This window comes from Melanaphis sacchari, unplaced genomic scaffold (assembly GCF_002803265.2).
Source record: "Melanaphis sacchari strain LSU unplaced genomic scaffold, SCAv2.0 Contig123_pilon_pilon, whole genome shotgun sequence".
NCBI lineage: Eukaryota > Metazoa > Arthropoda > Insecta > Hemiptera > Aphididae > Melanaphis > Melanaphis sacchari.
In genome coordinates this window covers 792,012-809,997 of record NW_020270491.1, presented here as the reverse complement: position 1 = coordinate 809,997, position 17,986 = coordinate 792,012, and the positions used below count along the sequence as shown (strand labels likewise).

Sequence of the window (17,986 nt, the reverse complement as noted above, 5' to 3'; positions counted from 1 at the left end):
TTTTTTTTTAATGAATAGTATTTAGTAAGTATATAAGATTTACCTTCTTCTGTATTGGACATATTATGAGAACCGTTTTCGATATTAGGAGAATCGGTTGTGGTTAATATTATCGTCGAAGAATTTATAAAAGTGCTTTTTTCCTCTAATGGCGCGTCAGTGGTATTTGATACGTTATTTTCAACCGCAAACGTATTATACCAAGGAGTAAATGTCAAATTATTTAAGTCTGGTGAACTGTGCGTCACTAAAAAAGAAATACCATAATATTTATTCATTTATCTATGGTCGACTGTTGTATTATTAAAACATGAAGCGATATATACTGTTCAACTAGCATTTTTTTTAAACGAACAACATTTAGTACGTAGGTATAGATGATTTTTTATCTTTTTTATATAGACTGAAATCATTATTTAAGTTAAAATAGAATACAATTTGGCAGAGTGAGAAAAAAATGGCTTAAACAAATCATAAGTTTAGTTTTGATGAATATTTTTTGTGCGAGTGAAAAATTGACTGTACGATTTCCCCAGAATGTTAATGTTGTAAATTTTGATTTTTCGATTGATACATATTTCCTGTAAAACATGTTGTGGTTTTTGCGAGAAAAATGTAAACGAGCTATTACATAATATAAATACAAAATTATTATTATTCCTATATCAGCCTTAATTTGGTTTATTAATCATCGCTATAAAATAATTTAATTAACTATACACGAACGTAGGTACAGAGTCAAATGTTCAACGGCCGACAAGTATTATAAGAAAAATATCCTCACAGAGATCTTATTTTTTATATAAATTGAAATCGTTTTTTAAGTTATCTATACCATTTGAATACCTAACCATTAAAAAGTAATTATCGACGAAAAGACAAAAATATGGAGCTAAAACACACAAAATACTACTATATCAAGCTTAATTCGATTCATTAATCATAGTTTTTAAATCTTTTATACGAATAAACGCAAGTAATGGGTAAACAGAGTAATAGTATAGCAAAGGCTTAACAGGGGGTGTTGCAGTTGTATATTTACAACCTCACCCACTTGACTGCAGTGTTTATTACAGATACATCGTTTTATAATAATGGATCTAATGGATAGAATATTTTTTTAAATAATTAATTATCAACTAAGAACTATACATAATTGCTGGACAAATGGTATAATTCTTAACTATATCGTCCACCATGAAGGTACTTAAGATAAATACTTTCAAACTCTCAAATGATGATAAGAAGATTAAAAATGCTTTTTTAACTATGTTATGTAAACAAAAATATTATTAAATAAGCAATAAATAAATTTTATTATATGGTAGTATAATCAAAATCAAGTGCTAATACGTATATATCTGAAGATGATCAACAGTCTAACGAATATTAGCTAATATTTAAATAATAAAATTGTGTCAGATTTTTTTTACCTTCTTCGTAGTTTGATATATTGAGGCTAGAATTATTTTCGTCTTTGACATTATCCATTTTTGTCCAAGAGTAAACATCTTTAGTGATATTTTCATTCGACGATGCGGTAGAAGTTTCGGAAAGTTGAGTGTGGGTTAAAATGATTCCATAAACATCAGAAATAACTAAAACATATATGATACAATATTGATATTAAAAAAGTTTTAAGTGACGATCACATTGTAAATGAAAAACCTACTGCTCAGTATAGAAAGTATCAGCAGAACATATACCATAGTAGCAGTTGAAGACATTTTAATTTTTTTAACTTGGATTTATGACAAAAAATATTTTAATAAATAAGTCATCGATAACAAAGAAATAAACGATGCATACGTGAACAGCGCTGCTCTGCAACTACTCAATGTTCTATCGTCCCTAAAGATAGGAATAATCGAATGGAATAATCGGAATCATTCGATTATTTGAAAATTGTTCGATTAATCGCAATCATCGGTGAATCAACTCGAATAAATATTAAATAATAAAAGATTATATTATAAATATATTTTTTCAGGTTTGTAATATTTGTAAGTTTACACTTAGATTCAGGTCGATAAGTACTAAATTAGAAATTTTCATTTATTTAACATCATAAAAGATGTATAATTATTACTAATATTAGTCAATACTCGGAAGCTGGATAAATAGTTTTGACTATTGTATACTAACATACTATCATTGAAAAAATATTTCAAAGTTTTATACTAATAGTTTATAATTCGATCATTTATGTAAACGTTATAATAATTATGTATATCAAGCAATATTAAATGTTAATTCGAAAGAATCATTCGCGTGTATTATTCATTGATCATTTGATTATTCAATTATTTTTTTTGACTACTAATAATAATTTGATTATCGATTTTTTTTTTCGATTATTAAAATCATTCGATTTTTACCGAACGAAACAGAACGACTTGCAGGCGGTTAGTGCGTCAGCTGTCTCTCGTGTTAGATCCGTGATCACTAGCGACCCAATATCATCATCTAGAACAGGAGTGGCCAACCTAAATGATCTTGCGGGCTACTTTAGAAATGCATTATAATCACGCGGGCTGCAAATAAAATTACTTACTCCTTCATTAGATTTGGATCCGAAACATAAACAATAAACATATTTTGTAAAAGAGTTATACATTTTTGGGGTAATAGAACTATCCATTACAAGTTGTGAGCTGGCCAGAGGCGTATTTTTTTGGAAAAGGGCGAAGGGGGCAATCGTCACGGGCGCCAATTGTAAGTCTCTTAAAGGGGCGCTGCGCTAGAAATTTAAGAAGCTTTTTTTATCTGATGACCTTTTTTTTTAGGGGTAAAAAAGGAGGCCAATATATTTTTGCACCTAGGCCGCCAAAATCGTAAATACGCCTTTGGGCAGACTATTCTTGATTTAGAGACTCAACAGTGAACATTAAATTAACATTTTAAGTAGTTTTATAATTAAATCATAATGTCCGCATCCGTTATTTAGCACGCTAAGGAGTACGCGTATTTGAGTAAGTCAAGAGCGACGATCAAAGATGTATAGTGATTTCAAATGGCCGATAATCCAAAGAATAAAAAATTATCAATGTAATATAATGTGTATATGGCATAGAAAGGCGTTCTTCTAGTAGTGAATGATGGAAAAATCGAGGGATACAGTCGATTTATGATGCGTTAGAGTCGTTAGACTATCCAGCTACATCTCTCTACGTTTGTGAGAACCCGCAATGTTCCTTTTAATTAAAAATGTCCTACAGCTTGTTCGACTGGAAAATAACTCTGTACCTGCAGGATACAACAATAAAAATTACACATTGCATAGACTGTTAAGATTGGACGATCGGCTAACTTGTTAGTTATAAATCTTATAATCTTATAGATATTCGACTTCCTCTTTGTCTAGTTTAGTACGTTGATCTGAGAATTTTTTCAACGTATTTATATGGGTGATTGTTTGTCGGCCTGTTAGTAATTATTACTATATTAAATCACCAGTCCCTAGCAAAGGTGAGTTGTACTCAAAAATATGGTCTCCAACCGAAATTTAATTTAATGTATAGAAAGACACAAACGTCATTTCTGTAAACATATAAAACTAAAATAACTATAATATGTCAGTCAATTAGTTGGTAATCCAATAACACGGGAAATAATTGCTATTAGGACATAATTATGTATTATATTTTATTTTTGTAAAATTCAATAAAAATATCAATAATGTAACTAGAATTAAAATTCAACTCTGCGCTTAAAATATAATAAACAAGCATAAAACTCAAATGTATTTTTCGCTATTAAAATAGATAAAAGACAAGATTTTAATTTTTATAATATTAATCATTAATTTATTATTATGGGGGTATTAGAGGCAAAGCCGTCTACTTTGTTTACTTAATTGAAAAATTTTAGGGTTGGAGTCATCTAAACTTTAACGTCTAATTACACTTATGAATTATTTATTTTGCTATACAATCATATTAATACCTAATACGGAAATTGTATACACTTATGTTATTATTAAAGTGTTGTAGTACAATGTAAATAAGTTAGTATAGTATAAATAACTCGAAACTAATCAAAATTTTTGAACATTTCTTTGTGTATAATAATTAACAACTAACAATATACATAGTAGTGAAAAATTGTAAAGATTTATAAATAGTAGTTTATGAAAAATTATAAATAACAAACATTATATGAGGATATATATTTTTTTTTTTAGTTAGAAGAGTATCCAATATAGTTTAAGTTTGAATTTCTATAACACATAAAAAATATATATGACATCACTTTAAACTTTAAACTTTTTATATTAATTAAGCATAAATAACGTATGAGATAAATCTGTTTAACATTTTCTAGAGCTGTTTAATTAAAAAAATTATGAATTTTTAACTACAATATAATTTACACGTTTTGATTTTTGGCGTATTTCTTACAAATTTTAACTTTAAGCACACTATGGTTAGAACGTTTGGTAGTATATTATAATAATAAACTTAAAAGTTTTATGTCTCTACGAAAAATATTTTTGAACTATAACAAAATAATGAAATAATGAATATCTTTATTTAAGTTTACAATACATGTGATTTTATCCTAATTTAAACTTACCATTTCTTTTAAATAAAAAAATAATGCTAAAGTACAAAATAGATTCAATATTCTACCAAATATCACCCTCAAATTTGAAAATCTAAGCTTAATTATCATGTGTACATAATCAAGCAAATAAACATATTTTATATGATAAATACATCCTTCTCTCTGATTTGAATTTAAAATAAATACAGATGTTTATCATATTAGGTACACATCACTAGCTATATCGAATTATATTAAAATCCATCAACATTTCCATAACAAGCACTCAATAACATTTTATTTTGGATATATAACACGATATAAAATAATAAATAATTGTTTTTTCGTTACCCTGATGTCTGATGAGTACTTATATAGGTAAATACTAAATAGTATTTCTTTAATAGTATGATAGTATAGTGCTAAATGTAGGTAAACTGGACATTCAACTTTTAAATTCTTCGACTATTTTTACTAGTTTTTTAATTACTAATTTTTTAGTTAACAAGTGAATTTTATTATTTTATATATTTTAAAACTTTTAAATGTATTTTAACAAGTTAAGAATCATGGTTATCGTGATTTTACAAGACACTCATTTAGGTGATTTTCGTTTGATAGTGCAAATTTTAATTGCACAGATGTTTGTGCTTACTCGTTATAATACGTAAGAAAAAATCAAAATTCGATAATACCACTGCAACTTCTAAGTTAACGATTTTCGTAAATTTTTTGGCAAAGTTAGAAAAAAAAGTTGAATAATATAATAAAGTGATATTTTAAATTTTCCATTTTTTTTTTTAAATTTAATTTTATAACTATTAATAAAAAAAAAAATGTGTCAAAATGCTTGGACACTTTATTAAATATTCCTTATAAGTTGTTTATTTACTAATTAACAAATCTAAAACTTCGATGTTACGTGGGTTTTTTATGAAAATTTAAAATTAGAATTTTAACTAAATTCTTAAAAAATCGAAAATTTTAAAATTATTTTCTAATTAATGATTCAAAAACTTTTTTTTAAATCTAAAATTTAAGAGTTTAATACTACATTCTTCGTAAGTTTTTTTACTATTAATAAAAAAAAATTTATCAGAAGATAACATACATTTTTTACCAATAAGTTTTTAAAGTTGAAATTTTGATAACATTGCAGTGTATATTTATTAATCACCTGTAAAATAACTTATTTTTCCTCAAACGATTTTTGATTTTTTGTTTGAATTAAACACTAAATAATCGTAGTTATATGAAAGTTTCATCAGATATTTATAAAATCATTTTTTCATTTTTGAAATTTTCAAAATACTTCTACTCTTATTTACGTAGGTATAGACATATTTGAAGATTTTCATTTTTATAAATCTTAGTAAACAATTTTTACTGTTACAATTGCTAGAAAATGTTATGCAATATCGTCAATATCCCACGAATATTTTTCTTATTATGACTTTTATAAACATATAAGTACCTACCTATATTAAAAATACATAGGGATAATTTATTTTTATAAGTACAGTCGAATCTCGTTAACTTAAAGTTCAAGGGGTACAAAAAAAAAAAAAAATCGACTTACTAAAAATGTTGAGTTATTAAAATCTTAAAAAAGTATTCATTTATATTTTTAAAATATAGTATGTAGCTTACAAAAAAATTCAAATTTAAATTTATGAATATTACGAATATTCCTACTTACGTTACTATTTTTGAAGAATTGGTCTAAAGTTAATTGTTATTGTTTATTTCATATATTCTGCTCAATTCTATTTTATAAACAATCGACTGATTTAAATAAATATTCTTCAATATATTATGTACGTAATGTTTCTATGCAAGTGTTGCTTCTTTACTTGATATAGTGCAGGGTTCTATTTGTGGGTCTTCGACTTCTTCTTCGTTATCATAGTCCAATATGTCGAAGATTTCAGAGATGATATCGTCATCAGTCCATTCTCCAAAAGTATCCAAATTTATAGCAAAGAACTAAAAGTGAAATAGATCTATTAGTTGTATAAAGTATTATCACTGTTATCAAAGTTCGATTTACCGATAGTCGATACCTAGTCAACTGTAATGGCAGATTTTACAATTCGTGGTAATAAACTATATATACATATTTTTAGTAGGTATCTAGTATCTACTAAATCTGGATAAGAAATTAGTACCTACTACCTAGTTTAAAAACATTATATTCAGGCTTAAAACTTTTACGAATATCATTTTATTTTATAAGCACAAATCGCAATGATATTTTGAAGTGCAATGTTTTAGTTAAAAATTAATCCACTCTATTGTATTACTACTTGTAAAATAAATTATTTTAATAGTAACGTCAAAAAACAACATGAAAATAATTGTTTTATGATATAAGCGGCAGACAGACCGTCTCCGTTCAGAATCGTTTTTCGTACTCAAAGATCATTGAATTCAAATTCAACACAACAAATTCAGAGACTCATTCAACAGCTGCTGTACAGCAGAGTAGGTACCTGTTAATATGTCTTTTTTTATCATACAAAATATGTACAACAGATACTTTATCACCAGGACTCGGAACTTAATGCACTTAAAAAGTACTAAATATGCACGCACTTAAGCACTTATAGTAGTACAAATATGCTCTTATATTTTTTTTTGTACTCACAATTTTCATAAATACAAATATTTTATAATTTGTACAAAATATTTATTAATAAGAACGGTAAATGGTTTGTCAACTAAGAAATTGAAAAACATGATACAATAGTATCTTGGTATGCACCAAGTGAAAACTTTCAAAATAAATATACATTATTAAATATTTATTTTTTTAATTGTCAAATTTTCAAATGCCATTATAAACATAACATTAATCATTAAATATGGTAAAATTAAAAAATATGTTCTTATAACTATAAAATCACTAAATATTATGCAAAAATATACTCTATAATTTTTTCGTTGTGTCGTGAAATTAATTTCAAGCTTACTTAGCAATAGATTTAATAGTCTAAAAAGAAAAACATGCAAATGCATTAACTTGCAAGTCTTATATTGATCACCAATTTTTAATTTTTGAATCATAAACAACAAATCTAATTTTTTAAGCATATACCATTATTTTAGTAAGCAATATTATATAAATACAATATATATTATATTGCCAATTCAAAATCTGAAAATTAGGAAGGAAAATATCAACTTTGCAAAAATATTTTTGATATAAATTATATTGGTATGAATAAAAAATATTTAGGTCATAATATACAATATATTGTATCATGAAATAGGGTCACAATTTAAACATTTTGAATCGAGTACCTAGAAAAAATGTAAATAAAAAAATTAATGTATTACCTAAAATACGAATTAGTGAATACTGCTCGTAGTACAGTAGGTAGGTTTCAAATTGATCACAATAACGAATGCATGATAAATATATATTATAATAATTTACAAAATACAATTAGGAGTGGACACGTCTGTCAACCTATAGTATATAGGTATAACCAAGGATATTTTATGATATATTTGATATTAATTGATATTCCTATTAATAATTTATTTATTTCACTATTAACATTACAGTAGTTTAATTTAATTTTTATCAAAAATATTGCATCCATTTTACCTACTATTTTATTAAAATATTATTATAATTTTACGAATTCATACCATATGACAATATTGTTACTAACTTTTGAATCAATACTACTCTATCGTAAAATGAGTTCAGATCATATCGTGTAAATGGTTATAAAGGTAGCTTAAAATTAATCTATGTTAAATTATGAAAATAAGTAATATTATAGTCAAATTCATAATATATATAAATAAAAATGTTAGTTACTGCTAATAATGTTACCTAACAAAATAATTTATATCATTATTATTTGTTTTAGAACTGTAATTTTATATAAATTTAAACTCTAAAATATGGCTTTCATTAGACAATTGTAAAAGATGTCATTTTTTTGCATTATCAAGTTTGAAAAACATCATTGATAATATAGAAGCAAAAGAAAAAAATAAATATTTTATGGAAATGTAAATTTTAATGTCTAACATTTTGGTTCATTAGTTACCATTAATAATATTTCAAAGTAAAACATTAACAAATAGTAATATTTATTAAATTTTTAGTAAATATTTAACTAATAAAGTAATTAGAAATGATATTGTACAAAAATAATGAACAAATAATAACTGATGGAAAACTTATTCGTTTTAAAAGTAATAATTTAATTTATTTCTTATATTTTTTTACTAAGTATGGTAATATGGTATAAGTATGACTATATATTTAACGTAAAATCAAATCTTAAAAAGGTATTTAGAATACAAATCTATACAGTTAAAAAGCGCTTATTCACTGTAATATCCATTTAACATCTATTTAAATAAATAAATAAAATATTGTTTCTTATTGAAAAGAAAATATTTTTATGATTAATTTACTTCATTTATTTAGTAAGTGCTTACAAATCATAGAAAACACAATTAGAACAATATTATAGTGCAGTCACGAGAAACACACTTTATCATTGACAACTCAAAGTGAAAATATACTGATCTATCATATAATGTATATTATTACCGAATATAACTTAAGTTATATTACAAAAATCATTAATGATTAAAAGGTACCGCAAATGTTATATTAAAGAATTGTTTTGGTCATTTCAAACATCCATTATATTAATTGATAAATAAATAAATAAATAAATAAATAAATACAATATAAATCTATGTAAAAAAATAAACTCATTTCTAACAGTTTCATAATATATATCATAACTTTTTTACCTAAATATAAAATAACAATAACTTATAAAATACAGTATCATATAATCAGCACTATAGTCTATTCGGAATGAGATCGTACCTCGGCGGCAGATTTTAGCGCATGGGCGTGGCTTTGTTCCACAGCGCTAGCCTTACGAGCTTTTGTGGTGGCATCTGACCGTCGCGAATGAAAACTGGTCGTTGCCGAGGTACAATCTCATTCCGAATAGACTATAAGTGATATGATTATATTTTGATAATTTCAACCTAATGAATAAAGAATATTTTTAACAATAATTTAAAATATCTCTTAGATATAATTCATTTTTATCACAAGTTTTAATCCAGCATTTAGTTTCTAAAAGGAATTGGACAAAAAAAAAAAAAAAATGTTTTTACCAAAGATAAAAAAATCTAAAAAACAAATATTTATGAGTTAACTCAAATATTTAAATTAAACATTACTGGCAATCTAGTTTTTTCTGTTCTAAGATCTAGGTTAAAATTATATATACTTTGCTTTTTGCTTATTAACATAATAATTAAAAATACTTAACTAAATCCTATAATTTAAAATGTCATTATAACACCTTGATACGATACATAATGTTAGTATTATTAGAAACGGATAACATAATTAATAACAAAACTAAAATTATTACATTATTTCATGTATAGTAAAACAGCCATGTACGGATGACAATATGTGCATTGTGCATTCAACGAGTAATGTTATAAAATTATAAAATTATTGTTAGTTACAAAGGACAGTTAGGTAATTCTTTTACAAAAAATAGCACATATAAAAATCACAACATTAGGTTACACTTAAATAATAGTAATAAAAAAATTGTTTTACACAAAAGGCAGCAAATTCGGTTTCAATCATTAAAAATATATATATATATATATAATATGCCATCTAAACAAATCGACTTAACAAGTTCACGTCAAAAATAATTTAAAACTTTGTTACTCTGTGTTTTATTTATGTTTTCTATTAAAATGGCATAAAATGATGTAATAATAAATTATTACAATATTATAAAGGATTAAAAACTGTTTTAAATAAATTAACTGTGAGATAACAAATTAAAAAAAAAAAATAAATAAATAAACCATACAACTGCTTTTACACATCTATGTTATTTGTCTAATAAAAATAACATTGTAACTGAAATTAACATTTATATGGCTACATCATTTTGACTTTTGATACTGTAAATCTCAAAAATAAAATACAGTTAAAAAAATATTATTAAGGGTTTAAATATAAAAATATATATGTGTCAATTCAACAAGAAATGTTAACAATAATACTATTTGTAATAGTTGAAAAATATATTATGTAGGCTTGTCATTATTAAATAATATAATCGGGCGTACCACCAACTGATTAGCAAGCCTAACAATCATCTCATTATAACAATTTTTTAATACAATAATAAAAAAAAAATAATACATTTTCGGTCCGGTCACTACTGTTTGATAAAATAATAAAACTATGCTCTGTGCTTGTAGCAAATGTAAGGCGTTTGCAAGATTTTAGGTGAAGTTTCCATGACGCGCAACAGTAGCTTATCCAAGTATTCTTCTAGTTCGATTCTCTGTTTGTTCTCATCGCGCAAACTGGATTGCAACTGAATCACCATTTCGATCAAGTCCTAAAAACATATTTAAATTTTATTAGAAAACTTTGTTTGAAGACATTTATGGACATAAACAAGTATTAGCTCTTTGGTTGGAACTTCTAAGTTCTTTTCAAGAGGATTTCATAGCACTATTTATTTTCTCTTTCTGTTTCACTTCACGCATGACCATTATTTAAGATAGTAGGGTTGCCTAATAAACTATTATAAAAATGTTATCGGACAAAAAACAAAATGAAACACAGCCATAAATAGAATTTATGAACCTATATAGGGCTGTGATGTAAATCCATCAGTCAGTATTTCAGTGATTGCTTAGGGTTGATAAAAAATTGTATTAACTGGGAAGGGGGTTAAGTTCTTCTGCCATTTTTATAAGATATAAAATAATAATTTTTAAACCTTTTTGTATGAATATTTAAAATCATTGATATGGTGTTTTAACATTTTTACGTGGAAAATAGTTTATACTACTATTCACCTAGGAAAACAATAAAACACGTTTTTTAGCTTTTGAGAGTCAGTAATTAAGTATATTAGCACTTTGAATTTTTTTTTTTTAATTGAATTAATAAAACCTATATAACGATATATCAAATCATAAAACATATTACTTCCTATCATTTTTGTAATAGGTTCATTCTAAAATTATTAAAAAATCAGATTTAAATATATCTGTATATAAGTAAATATGAGCATTTAACAAGTAGTCTACAGTTTAATGCAGTGGTTTTCAACTTTTTTAACAATTTAGCACACTTCATCTCGTACAACATTTTTGGGGCACACAAATCCATATTGTATACGAAACATACACAGCACACACTATATAAAATATTAGAAATATGAAACAATTCAAAGATGTTTGCCTCATATTGATCTAGTGTCTTCATTACAAATAATAAAATTCAGTGATTTTACATGAAATTAACAATTAAAAATATTAGTATGATATTATAATCTAAAATAATTAATAATATGATAATTATAATGATACAAATATCTGAGCTATAGTAGAATATAAAATATTTGAAGACAACTTACTACACTTGCACAATATATAGTTAGGTAGTGCATAAAATTATGGTAGAATGCATAATGGGAAATCATTTGAATATCAATTATATACAATAATAAATAGAGAAAAGCGGTTACATCAATCTCTTTGAACTTGTGGAGGGGAATGGGTCTGAATCAAATCACACTTAAGATCTTCCCTCTAGCTCGGTCACAGTCAACCCACACTCTAATAATTATTCATTTATCCACTGATAAGAAGACGTATTTACATGCACATCATAAGTGTGTATATAATTGAATAAAATCACCTAATGATTAGTGTATCTATACATTTAGAGTTTTTTTTATTAAAATTATTATTATAATATACATACGTCTCTGGATTTGCCTTCAAACTTTTGAAGCACATCTGGTGAGTGTTTTGAGTGTGAATTTTGATGGTGACTGGAATCTTTTTCCTTGCCAATGATGATGCGTTCATATGCTTTGTTCCACGAGGACAATGCCGACTTGCTTTCTATAAAGTGTTACGAAAAAGATGTGATACAATTACTATACAAATTAGGGAATATATATTTAAGTAACTTTTATCTTAAATATAATTTTTATACTGATTTTATTACTTGGTAATGTCTCATTTTCATGGTTGGATTCCTTATTGTTCAAAGAGCGGTCATCAAGTGGAGAAATAGGGTGCTTCTTTTGAACTTTAGGACTATTTTTGAGTGATGGTGTTGGACTTTTATCTCTAGTTTTATCATGATTGATTGGAAGGTCTACATTGTCTTTCAATTTTGACTTGAGAGTGTCAGAAAGTTTTAATGTGTTATTATCTGAAAAATAATATTTTAACAACATGTTCTCAATTTAAATTTTTAATTAATTGTATACCCTTATTTTTGTATAGTTTTCTTTGCCATTCATCTTGTGTTTGAGAAACTGGCGAATGACTCATCACTGGAGATTTGTTCATGGTATCTGAATTACTAACACTTTCAACTGATCCATGCATATGCAATGTTAACCCGCTAATGGGTGAACTATTCATTCCTCTGCGATCGGATTGACCAGATGTCTCTAAAGAACAAACTGACCCTTTGTGTGATAAATCTTCAAGCTGAAAAGATAGGAAATCATAGGTATGTTAATAAACAATCTATAAGTTACAGATAGACTTTTTAATTGTTATAATTACTGCAAAATCATCATCATCGCTGATAACACCTGGATCGGCATCATATCCTGCTTGTGAAGAATTTACTTTGTTTGGATTTTCTACACTTAAATTAATACTGGAGGATGATATTTCTTGAATTTTTTTTTCTCTTTTAATTTTGCCCGCTGAAATTTAAAATATATTTGATATTGATCACGTTTGATAAAAACATATTAATTCAACAATAATTAAATTTAAACAAATAATTACTTATTGTTTTAGCAAGTTTCTTAAAAGATTTTTTATCAACGCTACTAATGCTCATCAAACTACCACCTAAAAAATACACAAAATAGTTTATAAGATTTTATTTATTGATACTGATATACACTTACTAATATTAGAAGCTGTGTGGGATAATTGCCCTACAGATAATCTGTGTTTTTCTTTCTTGCTAAGATCCCGTAAACTTCCAGATTTAACTGTGAATGCTATTTTGACCTGCAATTCACCACGTTCTTTGTTTTCTTGGCCATTTTTGCTTTTTAGAGGATACCATCTAAATTTAAAACAAAACAGAGATTGAAATTTAATGATTTTCTGATTATTACTTATCAATTATTAATTATTATAAACCAAAATAAGTTACATTATAGGTCCAAGTTTTTTTTTTATTTAATAAAAGAGGAAATTGTCTTTAATTTTAGGTAAAATTTGACGTATCAACTCTAGCTACAGTTATCTATTAATAATACACAAATTGTATTGTTCTAGATTTTAAATACTCTAAATAAAATCTTTACTATACACAACTTTGTTAATTATTTTGATTAAAGTGTAAACATACTTGCTTTTTGGACGTTCGTAAACATCAATATCTGCCAAAGGTATAGTAGTTTGACCCAAAAATTGGTCTAATCCCAAAAAATTACGATGTAGTACGCTTAATACTAATTCAGCGGTATTTCCTTGTTTAGGAATTTGTCTGTAAAAATCATTTGAGATAAGTTTTTACATTACATTAGTTGTGTACTTTTTAAATAACTTACAATTCACAAACTTCATGCCATTCTGTTAAATCGGTATCTATTGCTTTTTCTTTTGGCGATGTTTGATACTTTTCTTTCCCCAAACCGATGGTGACAAATAAATCATTTTTGGCTAAAGTAAAATACCATTCAAGATTAGATTTAATAATTAGTTGTGTATAATGTATATTATTATATGCTAAGTATACTTATAAACTAAGATTAATATACTCATAATATGTAATAAACGTGTAGAAAATTAAAATAATACATGTAAATTAGTATTTAACAATTTTATTATTGGAAATTGTTGATTCATTTTTATTAAAGACTATTTATTTACATAAGTATATAAACACACTCACTTACTCAAATATATACATATAAGATAATTAACTAATATTTTGTTAAAATTAAGTAATCAGTAACTAATGCCTAATATTCTAATGGTCAAAATTAAATATCTAATTATTTAATTTTTGTTATATTAGACCAGGCATGTCAAACGCGTGACCCATAGGCTGCATGTGACTCTCAGTTAATTTTTTTTGAGGCCCTTGGCTACTAATATTAATGGACAAAAACAAAATAATAATAAAATATTAATGCCAAGTCATAACTATATTGGATTCTTAGAGAATGGTTTATTTTGGTATACATTATTATACTGTCTCATCTTCTGATAAGTTAACCTTTTTTAATTTAGTTGTACCTATCTTCTGTGTTCGTAAACATTAAGAATAAAATTGAAAATTTTGAATAAAATATATTTACTTTTTTTTAATTAAATTTTTATGTGAAACCCGCATTGTAAGCTAATCATTATATACTTAGCCCACTTGATACTCTCAGTTTGAAATACCTATATTAGACAATAATTTCAATACATAATTTAAATGTTTTTTTTCTTTAGTAAAAAAATTGAATACAAAATGATATTAAAAATATATAAACAAAATTTATGTTAGAATCCAATTAATTGTTTATAAAGGTACATAAAATAAACTAAGAAAATATAATACAATTAATGTTAAGCAACTAAATAAAATAATATATATCAAGGAAAAATATTTTAGATACATAAATTGTATCAATATACTACCAAGAGATATAAGAGAATATTTACCAGAAAGCATGATTGCCAAAACCTATACATTTAAAAAAAACTATAGTATTTAAAATAGGTTTTTATTTTTGGTATTATGTTAATTTCTTAGATTTTTGACCAAGTAGAAATGTGTCATTGAAAACATTATTAAGTATTTTATGCATAAGAGTTTTATATAACTATTATATTTTTCTTTAAAAGAATTTAAATGTTAATATATCAACATAACTTGTGAGATAATCTATTAACACGTTAATCGCCAGTGGTTATTCAATAAGTAATTGTTACACGTCAAAAATATTATTCAATGTTTTCCAAAATTGTATACATTAAATATTTAAAAAAATTGAGAAAAAAAAATATATTATAGGTACCTATATCAAAAATTTTTTAATAATTCCTGCTATTTGATCTTTAGTGGGACCTACTCATCTTTATTTTGGTGAATTATTGTAGCGCCATAGAAAAGTTAATAATATAAAACTAAATCAATTTATGGTCGCCAGCGGTCATGTGGCATGGTAGCAATGATGAATTATAAATGTCAACGGTCACAAATGTATAAAATTTGAGAATTACAGATGACCACCAGTAGTCATATGGTGGTTAACATGTTAAAATTTATTATGAAACAAATAAAACAAAGAATTTTATTTTCAAGTTTTTCAATTTAGGTATAGTATGGTATATTGTAGGTTTTTTTTATATAATCTGAGAAAATTCTATTTGGGAACAAATAATTGATATAAAAATTTTTTTTAATATAAATGATTTTTTATAACTGGAAGTATTATGTTTTATCTGATTTGTAACAAATAAAGATAGTGCTTTTTTATTCATTGAAAAAAAAAATGGAAATTAAATAAAAGATTTTTCCTAGACCCTTAAAATGATAGGATCAATATAAATTATAAATGTTAAAACTATAATTTAAAGAAATACTACACTTTTATTTTTTTATGAAGATAATATAATATCTTATATTTGAATGAGGAACATTACGGAATATAATTTTGTAGAAGTTTGAAATCCTTAAAATTTTAATACATTCAAAATAAATCTTTACATAATCAGTAAATAATAGAACACATATATTATGATTCATAGAAAAATATTACCTATCATTTAACCCATCGTTGGTGACGCTATGAGTATTTTGCTCACACATTTAGTATTTTTAGAACCATTGGTTTATAATTCATTCAATTTTGACAATATTATATAAATGCTTCATTGAGTTATTCACGAAAATAAATACGGAAAAACATTAAATGTTATAAATAAACTAACAAAGTTATTGAAGTCCAATGTTGCCGTACATGTAATAATAACGTATAATATGTTATCGTTGTCGTTGTGCTCGCACGTCACTGATCGCATTACCATATTATCTAGTTATTTTATTATTATATTATTATATTATTTTATTATTATCTCATTATATTGTTTTATTATTATGCTTTAGCAGTTCAATATTGATAATTATAAATACCGGAATATATAAATTTGTAAGCTCATGTGTGTATTTTAATAGGTGAGCATTTCGTTAACACATCACTAACAGTGTTATAAAAATAACGTCACCAACGACAGGTTAATAAGAGTTAAGTAATGTTATAATAACCTTGAGAAACACCTGAAATTACTGAAATAGAATATGTATCTATTTGTTATAAATGAAATTGATATATTAGTGTTGTGTAAAAAATTAAATCAAGATAATAAAGAGTTTGTATTCATCAAATCCAATTTTTAAATTTATCAACTAAAATTTTAATTGAAAATAAAATATCATTTCAGTTTTCTAATATTTTTATGATTGTTTAAGCTTGTTAAACACAAAATTGTTAATACTGCTTCTAAAACTATTTTAATTACTTAACCTACTTAAAATTGAATTAAAATGATAAACCATTATCTTCGTAATGAAACTTAATAGCTGCTACCAATTTCTATGTGACCTAATCACTGACCTCACATGTACCCAAAAAGAAATAAATACTAAGTGGTCTGATAGTGTTTCTGAGAATACTTAACTAATAATTACTAAGTGAACCATATCATTATGACTCACTAAGCGTTTAGAGCGAAGGAAAACATAGGAAAAAACTAATATAAATCAGTGTATATATATATGTGTGTGTGGGTTTATTATTTTTGCTAGTAAAAAACACGCTCTTATTATTTGACACTATGATTGAGAGAGAGTGTATTCGATCAGAATGAAATTGTTTTGTCTGATGGTATGCTCCATACACCGATACAATAAGCAATTGTTTAGATTGAGGATTTCAGAAACGAATGGATTAAAACGGTCGTAAGTGTTTATGAGTCATCAACAAATAATTAGTTTCTTACCGTTTTTGTTCTTGAAGTTTAAACCCCGGGTCCTCTGAACTGTAAACGAAACACGGTGGCATTAATCTCATTACCATTATTGTAGTCGATGGGCATTTTTTCGTTCTGCGACAGCGCTTACCTGTGACCTGTACGTGCGTGGGACTCCACATAGCGTTGGCGGATGAGTTCGTTCGGCAGCTAGGGACGAGGGGCGAGCGAAAAAAAAAAAAGGTCTAAGACTCGGCACGTACAAAGACGAAACAATTGTCGTAGGTGGTACGCTACGCTACTGTACTGAGAGTTGAGAAAAACTGCAAGTTGCGTCTGATAAGAAACAACGTATGATGGCGATAAGACTTGCGCCACGACGGAT

General features: G+C 25.7%; 2 protein-coding genes across 2 annotated transcripts in view; both read right to left on the bottom strand.

Annotated features, from left to right (window-relative positions):
* LOC112590958 (serine proteinase stubble-like) overlaps positions 1 to 1,727 on the bottom strand; it is an 11,452-nt gene extending 9,725 nt beyond the window's left edge. Inside the window, exons 1-3 of the mRNA XM_025334576.1 lie at positions 1,673 to 1,727; positions 1,434 to 1,598; positions 44 to 247 (exon numbers count right to left, since the gene is read on the bottom strand). Of these exons, the coding sequence (XP_025190361.1) occupies positions 44 to 247; positions 1,434 to 1,598; positions 1,673 to 1,727 (424 nt within the window). The remainder of the gene's footprint in view (positions 1 to 43; positions 248 to 1,433; positions 1,599 to 1,672) is intronic.
* Positions 1,728 to 10,614: 8,887 nt separating this feature from the next.
* On the bottom strand, positions 10,615 to 17,929 carry LOC112590952 (rab11 family-interacting protein 5). The gene is made up of 11 exons (XM_025334569.1): positions 17,753 to 17,929; positions 17,632 to 17,670; positions 14,187 to 14,298; positions 13,985 to 14,122; positions 13,533 to 13,696; positions 13,408 to 13,473; positions 13,177 to 13,322; positions 12,873 to 13,098; positions 12,605 to 12,814; positions 12,356 to 12,498; positions 10,615 to 10,976 (listed from the first exon to the last, which is right to left on the bottom strand). The coding sequence occupies exons 1-11, from the start codon at positions 17,781 to 17,783 to the stop codon at positions 10,815 to 10,817; spliced, it is 1,437 nt and encodes a 478-aa protein (XP_025190354.1). The 5' UTR covers positions 17,784 to 17,929; the 3' UTR covers positions 10,615 to 10,814.
* Between the last annotated feature and the right edge of the window lie 57 nt (positions 17,930 to 17,986).

Bases quoted from the DNA above. Each gene is read 5' to 3' on its own strand.
- LOC112590952 (XM_025334569.1), bottom strand. From the start codon at position 17,783: ATGTGGAGTCCCACGCACGTACAGGTCACAG. The intron at 14,299-17,631 runs GTAAGAAACTAA...ATTTTACTTTAG, and splicing joins AAACTTCAAGAACAAAAACG to CCAAAAATGATTTATTTGTC. The intron at 13,474-13,532 runs GTAAGTGTATAT...TGTATTTTTTAG, and splicing joins CCACACAGCTTCTAATATTA to GTGGTAGTTTGATGAGCATT.